At 41.5% G+C, this 16,277-nt stretch overlaps 1 protein-coding gene across 1 annotated transcript; it reads left to right on the top strand.

Moving 5' to 3' along the window:
- Window positions 1–11,852: 11,852 nt before the first annotated feature.
- LOC104456561 (transcription factor PIF1) lies at window positions 11,853–15,999 on the top strand. Its single transcript, XM_039299594.1, has 9 exons — window positions 11,853–12,066; window positions 12,146–12,227; window positions 12,315–13,026; window positions 13,245–13,346; window positions 13,437–13,502; window positions 13,594–13,659; window positions 14,211–14,569; window positions 14,928–15,025; window positions 15,598–15,999. The coding sequence occupies exons 1-7, from the start codon at window positions 11,853–11,855 to the stop codon at window positions 14,478–14,480; spliced, it is 1,512 nt and encodes a 503-aa protein (XP_039155528.1). The 3' UTR covers window positions 14,481–14,569; window positions 14,928–15,025; window positions 15,598–15,999.
- The last annotated feature ends 278 nt before the right edge of the window (window positions 16,000–16,277 follow it).

Genomic DNA, 16,277 nt, shown 5'->3' with positions numbered 1-16,277 from the left:
GTCGGATGTTGCCCAGACACTCGACGGTCGATTTTCAACTTTTGTCCCTGACCGACACGCAACGCTCGGCACGTATACGTAGATCTTCCTCACCTACGGCCGGTGGACATCTCTTTGAAGCTTCTTCCTTGTGTGGGGTTATTTCCGCAAATACCTTTGTCCAATGAAATCATCAGCGATAAGTCAAACCCAGGCCGTCAAACGAATAGATTGAGTTGGGGTGGATCAGGTTTAAATTAAATCATAAATGATCTGACTCAAATCAGTCTATTTAATCCATTTATAATTAATTATATTTGCAATGTAAATTTCTTAACTAGTACCCCATCCATCTGGAGATTCATTTTTAGCATTTTTCTATTTATATTGTTGCTTTTCAAAAATGGGTAACCCTGTAAACCGGCTCATCGAGTTAGTGAGGAAGCTCGGAAGTCAAGTTAGTAAGGGAGCCATAAATCAAAAATATTGATTATGTTTTTGAAACATGTGTCCAAATCAACTAAAGGAAGCAAACTGTAGAAAGCAGGGTTACCTTCAGTGAAAGAGGACAATATAAGATTTTCTCTCATAAACGTTGTTTTGAAATTTAAAAAAAAAAAAAAACTTTTTAAATAAAGAGAAACCCACCAAAACTCTAAACTATAATCACTGTGATTCATTTAATCCAAATTATTACTCAAAATTGAATGGAATTTCAAAATGCGTTCAAAGTTGTATATATCATGATACTATCATATTAAACAAATCGACGATTACATACTCACTATCTTGTCTTGCGAGGAAATTCTCGGGGACTTCTCTTCGTAAAACTCATATTTTGGAAGAGACCGAATTCCTCAACATTGGAACGTGTCGACCAACGTCTTCAGGCATCCCTAAAGCACATTTACTAACAAAGTCATCCCGTAAAAACTTCCTTAATCGATTGCTTGACTACCGCCTCCGGCCAGGTACCGACGAAATCCTCCATCAGCTCGAGGACAAAGTATAACGCCTTCTATCGTGCTAGTGTAGGAAGAAGCAGAAGCATTAATTGATGGTCCAAAAAGGTGCAAAAGGAGGCGCATGGAGGGGGGAGGGAGGGACAGGCCTTATCCCCAACATGACATCCCAAGTTGGGCATTTATCGCATTCACAACCCCAACAGGTAAAAACAGCAGCAGCGCCAAACCAAATCCAGCAGCCACAAAACCAGCCGACATAAATTTCTTTCCGAAGAAAAATCAATGAACCACGTCGTTTTATAGATGATGTGATGAACATAATCGAAACACGTCTTAGTGAAACCTAATATCATGCCATCGAGTTAAGATTAGGGGCAATGGCGTCCTAAAAAAGTCATAATCAAAAGTATAAATGTTGCTACAGTATGTCGAAGCAAGGCACTGCAACATTGAAATGTCCGACAAGGGAGTGTCATTTCTATTTATGAGCTTTTTGTCTATCGATAATTTGTCACGGACTTGCATCACTAATTTGTTGTGAAATTGATGGAAAGTAGTGCAATTCCTAACTTTGAGATGAGATGAGAAAATTTGTAATACATTTTATTGATTTATGGAAGAAATGATATCTTCCCCAGCATTTGATCAAGGTTCTTGATATCCTTGTTAAGTATGGACTTTATATCCTCCACGCATGATTGGAGAAATCATATCTGTAATTGATAGGTTGCAAATTACGGAAACCGCCTTCATGCAAATTTATCTAAATATAAACATTTACAATATTCTTCATGTGGTATCAATCAGAAGACCAAAAATGACGGAAATTTCTCGGGACGAGGAAGGATAAGAAAATGATCCCATCATTTTCATGTATTTCAATTATTTGTGAGATACGACAATTTAATGCTAAATACAATTAATATGTCATTATGCACAAACTAATTTTGTATGGGCACGCTCGCAGCACGTGCGGGGCAAATGGGTAACCATGTTGAGGAGGAAACAATGGGTGGCCGTACAAGTGGATGGAGTGGGAGGTTACTAATAGTGTCAATTATTATTTTTATTTTGTTGGCTTTCTATGATTTCGTAAAATGATAATTCAATATACCCAATAAGTGAGATAAAACCCTTTTTTTTTTTCCATAAAATTGATTAGACCCAACGCATGAGCTGCGCGCGTCATTTCCTGGCGATGCTCATTAAACCTATTCAAATGTTAAACAGCTCCCTTGTTAAATATGTGTAATAATTACTTTTTAATTTCGATGAAGTTGGTTTTACTTCTTCAATACGATACAACGGAAATGACTCATGAATTTATTTAAAATCAAATCAAGTTATTATTATAATTTAGTTTAGAAATGATACAAACATAGTTGGATCTAAGTAAGGCTCCGTTCATTTCACGGAAAATAATTTCTGAGAAAACGTTTTCCGGATTTTCCGGCGTTTGTTTCACGGAAAATGAATTTCTTGGAGAAAATATTTTCCATGAAAGGAAAAAAGTCTTTTAGAATAAAGGAAAATATTTTTCACTTTTGAAAAATAGAAAAAATTTTATTCACTTGATTTCTCTTATCGCGAGAGTAATCATGAAAAAAAAATTCCTTTATTTTGATTATACTTGGAAGGAAAAAAAAAAGAAAAAGAAAAGAAAGAAGATACTATCTCATCAAATCTATCAAAACAAGTTCACATTCGATAAGATAAGCAAAATGTGCAAACTGCATAGCTCGCATCTACACTTTAGCTAGATAAGATAGAATAATTAGCTGGTCCGAAGGAGGACAATCTAGCCCCTCTCGACTTGTAGTCTCCCATTGCGTTCGACAATAGTTACTACAACAACCTCCTCCAGCAACAAATATTTTTTGGTTTTAGGACCATTGAAAGAACTAAGAAGGTTTATGTATGCGCACGAATATTGCACATATATCGCACGTATTTTGCAAGTATATGGCACATATATGACACGTATACTCTTCATTGTGGTCAAATCCTAGGTGGAATCCGCCGTCAACATGGAACCCCGAATAGGTGCCTCCCTCCCCTGCTTGTGTTTTTGCGATTACTTCGTGAATGAATTTCCGGAAAAACGTTTTTCCGGATTTTCCGGCGTTTATTTCACGGAAAATGAATTTCTTGAGGAAAATGTTTTCCAAGAAAGGAAAAAAGTCTTCTAGAATAAGGGAAAACATTTTCCACTTTTGAAAAGTGAAAAATAATTTCCTCACTTGATCTCTCTTATCTTTAGAGTAATCATGAAAAAATATTTTTCCCTTATTTTGATTGTACTTAGAGGGAAAAAAAAAAAGAAAAAAAAAGAAATGCTATCCCATCAAATATATTCAAATAGGTTCACATTCAATAGGACAAGCAAAATGTGCAAACTGCATAGCTCGCATTTACAATGAGACTGACCTGAACCATCCCTTTAGCTAGATAAGGTAGAATAATTGTCCAAGCTCAACTGGCCCGGAGGAGGACAATCTGGCCCCTCTCAACTTGTAGTCTCCTATTGCATTCGATAACAGTTACTACAACAACCTCCTCCAGCAATAAATATTTTTTGGTTTTAGAACCATTGAGAGAACTAAGAATGTTAATGTACGTGCACGAATATCACATGTATTTTGCATGTATATGGCACGTATATGGCATGTATAAAACACTTATATTACCCAGCTTTTTCCTAATTTCTACTCAAAAACATGTCCCAACCTCTTCACCGCAATCAAATCCCAGGTGGAATCCGTCGTCAACATGGAACCCCGAATAGGTGCCTCTCTCCTCTCTCCTCTCTCCTCTGTTTGGTTAAATTCACGAAGCAATCACAAAAACACAAGCAGAGGAGGGAGGCACCAATTCGGGGTTCCATGTTGACAGCGGATTCCACCTGGGATTTGATCGTGGTAAAGAGGTTGGGACACATTTTTGAGTAGAAATTAGGGAATAGTTGGGCAATATAAGTGTTTTATAAGTGCTATATATGTGCCATATACGTGCAAAATACGTGCGATATACGTGCATGAACGTTCTTAGTTCGCTCAATGGTCCTAAAACCAAAAAATATTTGTTGCTAGAGGAGGTTGTTGTAGTAACTGTTGTCGAATGCAATGGGAGACTGCAAGTCGAGAGGGGTCAGATTGTCCTCCTCCGGGCCAACTGAGTTCGGGCAGTTATTCTATCTTATCTAGCTAAAGGAATGGTTTAGGTCTGTCTCATTGTAGATGCGAGCTCTAACACATTTTGCTTGTCCTATTGAATATGAACCTCTTTCGATAGATTTGATGAGATAGTATCTTCTTTCTTTTTTTTCCCCCTCCAAGTACAATAAAAATAAAGGAAAATTCTTTTTTCATGATTATTCTGGCGATAAGAGAGGTTAAGTGAGGAAATTGTTTTCCACTTTTCAAAAGTGGAAAACATTTTCCCTTATTCAAAAAGACTTTTTTCCTTTCATGGAAAATATTTTCTCCAAGAAATTCATTTTCCATGAAACGAATGTCGGAAAATCTGGAAAATTTTTGCCCGGAAATTATTAAATGAATGGAGCCTAAGTCTTTAAATTATTTCATTTGAGTTCTCGTGCGGATTTCAGCATCCTTCAAACCTAAGGCACAATTATCTCTTCTTGAAAAAGAAAAGATATAATGGGAATTTGGAGTGCAAAGCAGGCAAACATCAATGCGTTAAAATAAAGAAAGCATCCTTGTAGTCTTTGAATTACCAGACAGGCACGTAAGAGACCCTTGTAAGGAGGAAACTTCCCTCCCTTGGAGCTAAGGATCCTAGTCTACAGAGGAGGAAACTTAATAATTTAGTTTTGAAATTGATGGTTTTAATTGGGGATGGGCTTAAGGCCCGTGGAGGGGGAAGGTATAAAAGGGAGGAGAGAGAGAGAGAAGACAATGTTTTGCAATTCAACGTACGTCTTTTCTCTCCTCACGCTCTCTCTCCCAAAAAGGAAGAATAGTAAGCATACGGCGCGCTTTCCTTCCCTTTAAGGCTTCATCGGATCGAACAGGACCGTTTCTCTTCCTCTTGTCGGCGTTTGTGCTTAATCTGTGGCTAACAAGGTACGCTCAAATCCGTGGTGTGCTTTACGATCGGTGATGCGTGTTTTCCCGGGCTTCGTCTTCCGCATTGATTTAGGGGTTCGATTCGGTGTCGAATCCGATTTTTCGGGGATCAGTCGTTCCCTTCATTGGTATCAGAGCCCTAGTTCACGTTTTCCCGATCAATTTGATGTTTTTTGTTTGAGTTTTCGCGAAGAAACTCTCGGCCGTACGGATCGGGACAAAAATCCCGACACCCGAGCGTTCTTCGGCCTTTTTACTGAGTTTTCGTATGTCGAAACTGTTTTGTGATTGCGTAGGAAGAAGCGCGACGTCGAGACGAGTCCGGCGATGTGTCGACCGCCGCAGGGCGCCGCCGCACGCGCCCACACGCGCGGCCGGAAGGCGCTACGCGTGGCGCGACGCGCCCGGCGCTGGCATTGGCTAGCGCGTGCGGTGCACGCGTTGGTCGGCGAACCGGCGCGTGCACGCCGCCGGCGGGCGAACTGGCACGCGCCGGTCCGCGGACCGACGCGTGCTGACGTCACGTGATGACGTCACCGTGACGTCATCCAACGATCGGTAACCGTTCGGATGACGTCACCGATGACGTCATCACTGACGTCTTTTCGCCGGACGGTCACCGGCCGGCAACCCGACCCACTGAGACCAAGGCACGTGGCGGGCACGTGCGGATGACGCTGTGTGACGTCATCCCCGCACGCGCAAGGCACGTGCGTCGATCCGCGCGCGGTCCGGCCCGGCCCGACCCGGTCAGTCCGGTCCGACCGGTCCGACGACCGTTGACCCTTTGACCGTTGACCGTTGACTTTGACCTTTGACCGTTGACCGAAAAAAAAGAAAAAGAAAAAAAGAATGTGTTTCTTTTTTCAATTAAGTCTATATGGATTATAATGTGATCCCTTATTTGTTCTGCATTTGTTGCGGAACAATGCCTCCCCGAGGTTGCGCACACCTATTCGTGCGCGATTCTGATGAACAAATGGATAGGTCTGTCTAAGTTGATAGGCGAGCTAATCGATCATCGATGGGAGAGAGGTGACTTAATTGATCATGTCCTTGAAGTCAACGGGAAAATTCAACAGGTCATATGGAATGGTCGTCTTATGTCACGCCGAGATGGTGCAATTTTTCATAAACACTCTTCCACCCGAATGGCAAGATGTGTTGAATCGCATATGGGATGTCAACGGAGCTGCTTCCTATAAGAAAATTGTGATGGATTTTGTAAATGAATATTACTGTATTGTTTCAAGGGAAAAGATCAAGAAATTGAACAAAAGAGGATCTTTCCCAGTTCGTGTGCTGACTTGGTGTTAGTTGTATTGGCTGATATGTGTTAAGTGTGATTTGTGGACATATTATGTAATGATTACTACCTAATTGTGTTAATTGAAAGCATTATTGTTTTTATTGGATGTTCTATTATATATTGCTTTCTATTACTGCTGGTTACTGTGGGTAATTAGCTGTGGGTAGTTTTAGAAGTTTTTATAGCTTCATAGAATTGATTTTGCATAAGACAATTATATTGATGATAGTTTTAAGTTAGGATTTTTGGAGGATGATTGGAAACGTAGTGACCTTTTGATTCTGAAACCTTACTTGAAATTATTTATTGATGTGATGGGTCTGTGCAAATAGGGATGCATAAATGATAGGCATTAATTATTCGTGTATGTATGTCTGATGTGTTCAGAATGATGGTTCAGCAACTAAGAATGTAATTGCTGATATGAACGGCTACAATTGTGAAATATTGAATATGAAGATTCAATATGTGCTGGAAAAGCAAGAAGCACTAGAAGCTCTTGACCATGTTATGGAAGATCTTGAGAATGCTGTGCGCCACCTTGAGCTGGTAGAGGACCGTTTGACGGCATGTGAGCCGAAAATAGATATTTTCAATGCTGGTTCTAGCTTAGAAAAGGGCTTTGTGCTAGAAGCGCAAACGTATTGATTCGTTTAATATGTGGGAATGCAAAGGATCAAGTCCTTATTGCAGGAAATCAAGAGTTAACCAACACAAGAGAGGAAAACGTCATCAAGTGAAGAAAATGTCAAGGGTGAAATGTTACAACTGTGACAAGAAAGGTCACTATACTTGCGACTGTCGTGAGCCAAAGAAGGCATACACCTCTTGTACATTTGAGAACTTTGTTTATGTGTCAAGTTCTGCATTATAGACTGAATCCAATCCTTTGTGGAATGTAGATTCGGGAGCGGCGTACCATGTAGCAAAGGATAGAGGATCCTTCATGGAATTCGACGATACCAATTGGAACTAAGTGGATCTATATTGGAAATAACTCCGAGCTGAAGTTAAAGGGATTGGCACCTGCCAATTGAACATGCATGGTGGACGCATCTTGATGTTCTATATGCTCTAGAGATTCGTCGAAATTTAAGTGTCTGTTTTGGTGTTGGTCAAGCTTGGTTTTTATATGAACTTCCATAATAGAGGTGTAGATTTGTGTTTAGATACAAACTACTATGGTTGTGGTCACTTACTGAATGGTTTTATTGTACTAAATGTTGACTGTGGTGATGTCAATATGTTATTCCATTGTTTCACGTCTTTTACTTCATGTGATAATGATGTGAATGTGTGGCATGCTAGACTTGGTCATATTGGCCAACAACATATGAATAGACTAGCCAAAGAGGGCTTGTTGGGCAATATTGAATAAGTCGATTTGTCCATATGTAAGCATTGCCTAGAAGGGAAAAACGACAAGAAAACCATTTGGAAAAGGTAAAAGAGCTAACGTTCCTCTGCATTTAATCCATTATGACGTTTGTGGTTCAGTGAATATGAGAGGAAGGCATGGGACTGTTTACTTCATCACTTTTAATAAATGATTATACTCGATTCAGATGTATCTATTTGATTTCTCATGAATCTGAAACATAAGTTGTTTCAAAAGGTTTATGAACTTGGTAGAAAATCAATTAGACAAGAAAATAAAAGTATTGAGATCCGATCGAGGTCGAGAATATTTATCTGATGAGTTCAGAAAATAATGTGATGAAAAGGAATAGAAATACAGTTGTCTATTCCATATACTCCTCAACAAAATGGTGTTGCAGAGAGAAGAAACAGAACCCTACTGGAAATGGTTAGGTCCATGGTGGTGCATGCTAACTTACATATCACTTTTTGGAGTGATGCGTTGTTAACTGCTGCCTATATACTTAACCGGTGCTTTCCAAATCAGTTAGTTCCACTCCATATGAGTTATGGACAAGTAGAAAACCGGACTTAAGTTTACTTAAGCCATGGGGTTATGCTGCCTACACTCATGAGTCCTCTCATAAGTTTGGGAAATTGAGTCCCAGATAAAAGTAGAATATTTTAATGAGATACTCCGAACACTCAAAAGGGTATGTGTTCGTAGGTGAGTAGGAAAGTGGGAGTATAACTGAGTTTGAATCACGAGATGTCACATTCTTAGAGGATGAATTTCCTAAGAAGGGCAAAATAGGGGAAGATTGTTCCCTATTTGAGACCTTGGATCAGGATAATGATGTTAGTGGAGTTCGTCCAAGTGGGAGTAATATGAGAAGTGATGAATTGAATTCAACCCATTCTCAATTGCAACCACGTGATGAGACGACATCATCATTACCTAATCCAAGTGGGAGCATGATGGGGGATGATGTGCAAAGTGTACAATCTCCCATACGGCGAACAAGTCGTCAAAGTATTCTCCGTCGACGTTTTGACATTAAAGGGGAAACTTTTATGGTTGCTCCACAAGATGAGGATGAGCCAAGAAATATTAATGAGGCTCTTAATTGCCCTACTAAAGAAAAATGGATTTATGCAATGAAAGAGGAGATGGAGTCAATGAAATCAAACCAAGTTTGGGAACTGGTTGATCTGCCAAAAGGACGCAGAGCTATTGGGAACAAATGGGTTCTCAAAATAAAGCGAAAGGTTGATGGCTCGATTGAAAGGCATAAGGCTCGCCTTGTGGCGAATGGGTATAATTAACAGGAAGGAATTGATGATGAAGATACATTTTCTCCTGTAGTGAGATTTACCTTGATTCGCATTATTCTGGCAATAGTGACTAGTATGGATCTTGAGTTACATCAAATCGATGTAAAAACTGCTTTCCTCAATGGAGAATTAGAGGAAGAAATATATGGAACAACCTGCTGGTTTCATAATGGAAGGCCAAGAAGAAAAGGTATGTCGACTTTGGGGGTCGATATATGGCCTTAAGCAGTCGTCAAGATAATGGTATATGCGTTTTCATAGTGCCATAATGGCATATGAGTTTATAATGATTGATGAGGATCATTGTGTATATATCAAAAGATCCAAGGATCAATTTGTGATCATATCATTATATGTTGATGATATACGATGCCGAAGCAATATGGAGTTGGTTATCTTGTCAAGAGATAGTCGTCTTCCAACTTTGAGATGAATGATATGAGATTGTAAACCCATAGACACTCCTATTGCAAAAGGTGAAGGATTGAGCCATAAACTGTGTTCAAGGACTCCACAAGAGAAGGAACAAATGAAACATGTTCCTTATGCAAGTGCTGTTGGGAGCTTGATGTACGCTATGATGTGTACAAGACCTGACATATGTTATGTAGTTGGAATGGTGAGCAGATACCAATCCAATCCAGGTCAAGCACGTTGGAAAGCCGTTAAAAGAATACTAAGGTATCTAAAGGGGACTGCTGATAATACGCTGAGTTATTAAGGAAATGATCTGTAACTCAAAGGCTATTTTGATACTGATTGTGAAGGAGATTTAGATGAAAGAAAATCTATCTCTGGGTTTGTTTTCTTACCGAATAATGGCACCATATGTTGGAGCAGTAAGAAACAAAAGTGTATAGCCTTGTCCACAATGGAAACTGAGTTCGTGGCATTGTCAGCAGCAGTATAAGAAGGTGTTTTGGCTTAAGAGATTTTTTTTGGATCATTTAGGTGTTATTGGAAGTGCTGCAGATTCATTGTTGGTTAACTGTGATAGCCAAGCAGCAAAAGGGTACACCAAAGATCCAAAATATCATGGCAAGACCAAACCTATAGATACCAAGTATAATTTTATCAAGGATATGATTGCACGAAAAGATGTGAACTTAGAGTACATACTACGCATAGAATGGTAGCAGATCCTATGACAAAGCCAATACCTAGAGATGTGTTTTGTGGTTATATGAAATCTCTAGGATTGCGTAGAGGCTGATGTACTGAATATTGCAATTTCCTTAAGTGTTCACAATTTGATGAATTTGTGTTTTCATCATTAATGCCTATGAATCTTTGTATGATCTTTATGCATCTTAATACTTAGTGTATTATTTTAAGTTGAGAAGTATGTCGGACAGATAAAAGATTAGCCCACTCACACGCGTAATCGCCTCGTTTCTTGTGTGATAAATAGAGATGAGACTGATTTTAAGCTTATTATCTAGGTGATAATCGAGAGCTCAAGCTTAAAATACGTATGTCGCCTTAACTAAGTGTTAAGATGAGGACATAATACTTACGATGTCCGAAAGTAAAATACCCCACATATTTTACTTTATCCGTCTATGATGCCGATGTGAGTTCGATGAATTTTGTAATTGAGTAGATATGTGAACTCAAGTTAGACATTAGGTATGTCCGAACTATCATCCGTACGGTATTGAAAAGTGCAGACATACGCTCTATGGGAAAGGAGTTAATACCGTAATACGTATTTCATACTACGTATGCATGAGACAACCAATAAGAGTGGCAAAAAGTTTGATCTCAACTTTTATGACGTGTGAGACTCTTGAGGAAAAGAGTTCCTCAATTTTTAGTCCCCTCAAGACTCTTACTTATTCTCAAGATTTCTATTTAGTGTTTGCTATCTTAAGGTGTTGCCAATGGTCATGAGATGATTCGATCTAATGGGGCATTTCTAGAAAAGCAAGCTGGACTGAAATTGAGAGTTTGAAGGAAAGAGGAAGATCGATTTTGGAGAATCACATTGTAATTTTTGTATTCACTGGTCGACCAATTATGATTGTTTTTGTGATAATTATAATTGTGAATACAATATATATATCATGTTTAAAAGAGATCAATGGAGATATAAATGTGATCAATCGATCTAGGGTACTGCATACTAAATCTATTCGGAGTGTGACGCCTATTATGAGCTGATATATATTCCTAACAGATGTATAGTAACGAGCTCTCAAAGTATGCTTGGTCGCACGGATTATTCACCTGGTATGAATGTTGAAGAGAGGTAAAGAGAATCACTGTTCGGCCCACCATGTGCAAGTGGGAGATGATGGTTTTAATTGGGGATGGGCTTAAGGCCCGTCCGCCATCTTGGGCCCAAAGGCCCGGCCCACGGGAATAGGGCCCGTGGAGGGGAAGGTATAAAGGGAGGAGAGAGAGAGAAGACAACGTTTTGCAATTCAACGTACGTCTTTTCTCTCCTCACGCTCTCTCTCCAAAAAGGAAGAACAAGTAAGCATACGGCGCGCTTTCCTTCCCTTTAAGGCTTCATCGGATCGAACAGGACCGTTTCTCTTCCTCTTGTCGGCGTTGGTGCTTAATCTCATGTGGCTAACAGCGTACGCTCGAATCCGTGGTGTGCTTTACGATCGGTGATGCGTGTTTTCCCGGGCTTCGTCTTCCGCATTGATTTAGGGATTCGATTCGGTGTCGAATCCGATTTTTCGGGGATCAATCATTCCCTTCAGAAATAATGTAGACAGAAAGGTGCAAGAATAAAATTTCTGTGGATGGGAAGATACAAAAGAGTAAAAAGCTCTCTCTCTCCTCCTCCCCCCTCTCGAGGAGAGAATGGTACAGAATCGGATGGTTTCAGCCGTACCTAGTCACACCAAATCTGGATACTGCGTGCGTAAAAACGAGTTGGAGAGTTGCTATTTATGGCTCGCGAGCTTCGTCACTCCTCACTTCAACTTCACCAGTATCTACGCAGCACGGTACAGACGACCATTTCCATCCCTCTCGCACGTACCCACGGAGACGGCTTCGGTTCTTGCCCTGCGAGGTACGGGTCGCTGTCACCTCTCCCCGCTTCTCTCTCTGTTTCTATCTTTTTGTCCAACTTGCGGTCTCGCCGTTTGCAGCTGCAGATAAACACGGAGAGGCGATGAGTGGGCTCGTCCCTGTTGACGACGGCGACGAATTCCCAGTTCCATTCTCGACGAGGTTAGCCATTTGAGCAGATGGGTTTCTGCGGAACTTCCCTCTGGGTTCGAAGGGAAAGCTGAAGGGTGCTTGGTTATGAATTCGCAGGGTCGAAGATGAGATCATGGAGCTGCTCTGGGAAGACGGACGGCTCGTCGTTCAGAGCCAGAGACCGGCCATGGCGCGAGCAGCCGCGATCGCGGCGGGCGGCGGCGGCGGCGGCGGCGGGCGGCGGTCCGCCAGGGGGGAACGACGGCGACGCCATCGCCTCTTCGTCCAGGAAGACGAGGTGGACTCGTGGCTGCAGTACCCCTTCGACGTCTTCAACGGCGGCGGTTTCTGCTCCCACCTCCCGCGCTCGCCCGCGCCTTGCGTCACTTCGAGCTCCGACGCGGGTTGCGACTTCGGAACCTCCGATTCGGGCGAGGTTACGAGCGAGAACGCCGCGTCGGCGGGCTCCGCGCTTGTTCCGAAGGCAGCGATAGGGGAATTGAGTCCGTCGGTGTCGAACGAGTCGACTGCCGCGGAGCCGAAAGGGACTACACCTCAGGCGAGTTCGGGAGGCGTGAGAGGCCACGTTAGGCGGGAGAGAGCTAGCGGCGCGGCGGTGGATGCTCCCCCAGGCGGCGGCGGCGGCGTCGGTGGTGAGGAGGGGGTGGCTCGTGATGAGACGATGGTGACGTCACCGCCAGTCGGGTCCGCCACCACCGGCATGGGGCGGCTAGCTCCGGCGGGGGCGGCACCACAGGTGGGTATGCAGAGGGAGAAGAGGAAGCGCGAAGGGAGAGACGCGGGGGACGGCGAGTGGCTCAGTGACGAGGTACTCGCGAGTCCTGTTTAGATTTTCGGTCTTCTTGGCGAGAGGTCACATTACATTTTTTAAACGTCGAGCGGTGAAGTAATGGCATGTTATTTTAAATTTGTACTTAATTGTCGAGTAGAAGCACGAATATGTTTTAAGGTTGTTTTCCATGCCTGGGATGTTTTCTGTTTCGAATATTCATTATCTTTGTCGTTGTGTTCTCTCTGCTTTTGCAGAAGGACGTCCGTTTTGAGTCTGCTGATGCAAAGGAGCGAGGTGCTAAATCAACCCCTGCAAAGAGATCTCGTTGCGCAAATGTCCACAATCTGTCGGGGAGGGTCTGTACTACTGCTCCTTTTAGATAGTGATGGCGGCTGTTTTTTCCAAGTCTCTAGTTTGCTCAACTTGTGTATTTGGTTCATCTGCAGAGACGCGGAGACAGAATAAGTAGAAAGATGAAGGCATTGCAAGAACTCATTCCTCAGTGCACCAAGGTTGCTCGACTACCATTTCCGATGGTGATGCTTGTGTTCCCTCTCTGTGATGAGCATTTTGCATACAAATTTACCTCTCCCCATTTTTCAGGCTGATAAAGCATCGTTGCTGGATGAAGCAATCGAGTACTTGAAGTCGCTTCAATTGCAAGTGCAGGTAGAGTCTCCACAAGTGCTTTTAGATGGTCCTGCTATTTAACTAGGAGCTAAATAATCTGCAAGTGGAGATTTCTTTTGAAGAAGGTCATGGTATCTTCCTCACTGCATAAAGATCAGACCAGAGTACTTGTGCTAGTAGAAATACGTCAGATAAACAAATGGGGATGATCATTAGACATTGTCTTGCATAATTGATGTAGGATATTATTCATTTAGTACATGATGCTCCATGTTCAGAAGTAAAAGGGGGGGGCTAACACAAGTCTGTTTAGCGTGGATTCTTCTTTTGAATTCCTCTCTCAAGCACCCATTCTACATCCATCTTTTTGAATTTTAAATCATTCTTAGGGACTTGGTATTTTGACCCTATCAGAGTGAGCCTGAGCTCATCTAGAATAAATTGTCGAATACTTTCCAGGACTGGAGCACTCTTGTGAATCATCGAAATAGACTTAAAATGGAGTATATTTTTCATTTGTGTAAGTTTACAATACTGCATCATCAATTTTTAGTCTGACACTGACTTCACAAAACAAACAATTCATTCAGATGATGTCCATGGGGTGCAGTATGGTCCCTGTGGTATTTCCTGTTGTGCAAGCCTACATGCCATGCATGAATGCAACAAATGTGGGCATGAATCCCCCCACGATGCTATATCCTAACATCTTGGCTAGTTCGCTGATGCAACTGTCAGCTAATGGTGTTCACTTGAGCCCTGGATGGCCCTTTTCAAACTTTAGCATGCAGCAAGAAACTCCAGATCAATTTAGAACGCCACCACCTAATCACTTGGATCCAACATTAGCTCAAAGATGATTCAAAATCTGAGCCAGCGATTTCCAGCAAATGCCGGTTCCTTTCAGCAGCAGCAGGGCCTTTATTATATGCAACAACCACCACAATAGGTACTTTTTATAGCTTATGTGTGATGCAGTAATAAACTCTCCCTTTATCATGCTACCATAATTTCTCTGCTTCGGAGAGGAAGTCATCATTCTGATTTGCTTATTTATTCTGAATGTCTTCATAAAGCCAAAAATTTTAAGAAACATCAATAGCAGCAGCCTCTTTAAGGTGGAGAAGATACTTCTTACTACTAGTTTCAGTGTAACATTTGTTCTGTCTTAAGCCTGAATGTGCTTGAGAGCATATACTACTGAGGCCTAACTATGATAAGAACGCATATTAGCTTTCGGTTGTCTATGCCAATCTTAAGTTAATGCACTCGGGAGTTTGATTGTATTTGGCTGCTATTCTTCTCAGGTTGGCATTAACATTCCCTTATTAATGGGAACCGGACCAAGTTATGATCCAGCCTGGTGGTGCCAAGCCCAAGAAGGAGCAGAGGAGGTCAGTATCAGGTCAGCTAACTCATTCTTCTTCCCCAGTTAACTTCAATGTCTTGACCAGTTCAGAGTTCTGTGAGTTTAGAAAGGGAGCACCAAATATGTTCTCAGATCAAACTACATAAATGATCATTGATCAGAATCTGCAATGTGAAGGTGCGAACTTTGATTATCATGTCAGTGCATGCTGCTGATCCACAATTTGAAAAACTCTTCTTTTTCATGAATGATTATTTACAAGGAGAAGAATCGAGGTCAAAGTGAGTTTATCTGAGGCAGAGCAAGTTGCTAGTGGATTTATCGATATTAGACATTGGGGGTGCCTTTTTTTCTTTTTTTTTTAAATCACTCTGGGATTGATATGGTCTGATATCCTCTTTGAAACATTAAGGCAATGCTCTGTTTTTACTCCATAGTAGGAGCCTGATTACAAGAAAGGAGGCCTTCCTCAATTGAGTAGTTCTCTGTCGTTTCTGGGTGCAGTTATAAAGTTGATTTGAACCCGGTGTCAATGTCATGTCCGTGTTTTTTGGTAATCTTCAGTGCAACACAAGTCGGTGAGATGAAAGTTTTGTGCTTCCTTACAGGTTTCAGCTCCATTGAGCTCTGCTGTCCATGGCTTCTTATCTCATGCTGACAATGAAGACCGGTCTAGAGGAGATTAATGGCTAACTCAGCTGGCAACAGAAGATTATTGTGTACGATCAATGAAATTCAGTTCATTGTTCACTTGTAAGATCAATGAAATATAAAGTCGGTGCTCTCTCTCTCTCTCTCTCTCTCTCTCTCATATGTGATATATTATACACATGGGATAAGCAAAGGTTTAAACGAGGGTCATGAACACTTGGCTCAGGTTCTCCTAAACCCTACCGACCGCGACATTGTCGACTCGATCAATAATAAATATCATGCTCTTTCTGTTATAGGTCTCCAGTTGGAGGCTGGTTAGAGGCCAAGTGAAACGCAAAAGATCGTTTCACTTTCCACGAACTACGAACTAGAGATTCGAGAAATGGGGAATTATACTAATTCTAGTTAGCACCCATTCAGTACTCTTTCTTGTCATTTCGAAGATATTTTTCATGTGATCTTTGTCCATTTTAGGTCCCAGGCATATCCATCTAAATGACCATGCATGGATAATTTACGCACTCACATTCGAGGATAACATAAGCACAAAACAACATAACCCGACGATCCCAACACCATTATAAGCGCAAGCAAATTAAGCGCAGGAAGATAAGAGTACGGAAAATGGAAAGAA

The sequence above is a fragment of the Eucalyptus grandis genome, chromosome 8 (genome assembly GCF_016545825.1).
Source record: "Eucalyptus grandis isolate ANBG69807.140 chromosome 8, ASM1654582v1, whole genome shotgun sequence".
NCBI lineage: Eukaryota > Viridiplantae > Streptophyta > Magnoliopsida > Myrtales > Myrtaceae > Eucalyptus > Eucalyptus grandis.
This window is presented reverse-complemented; position numbering and strand designations above follow the sequence as displayed.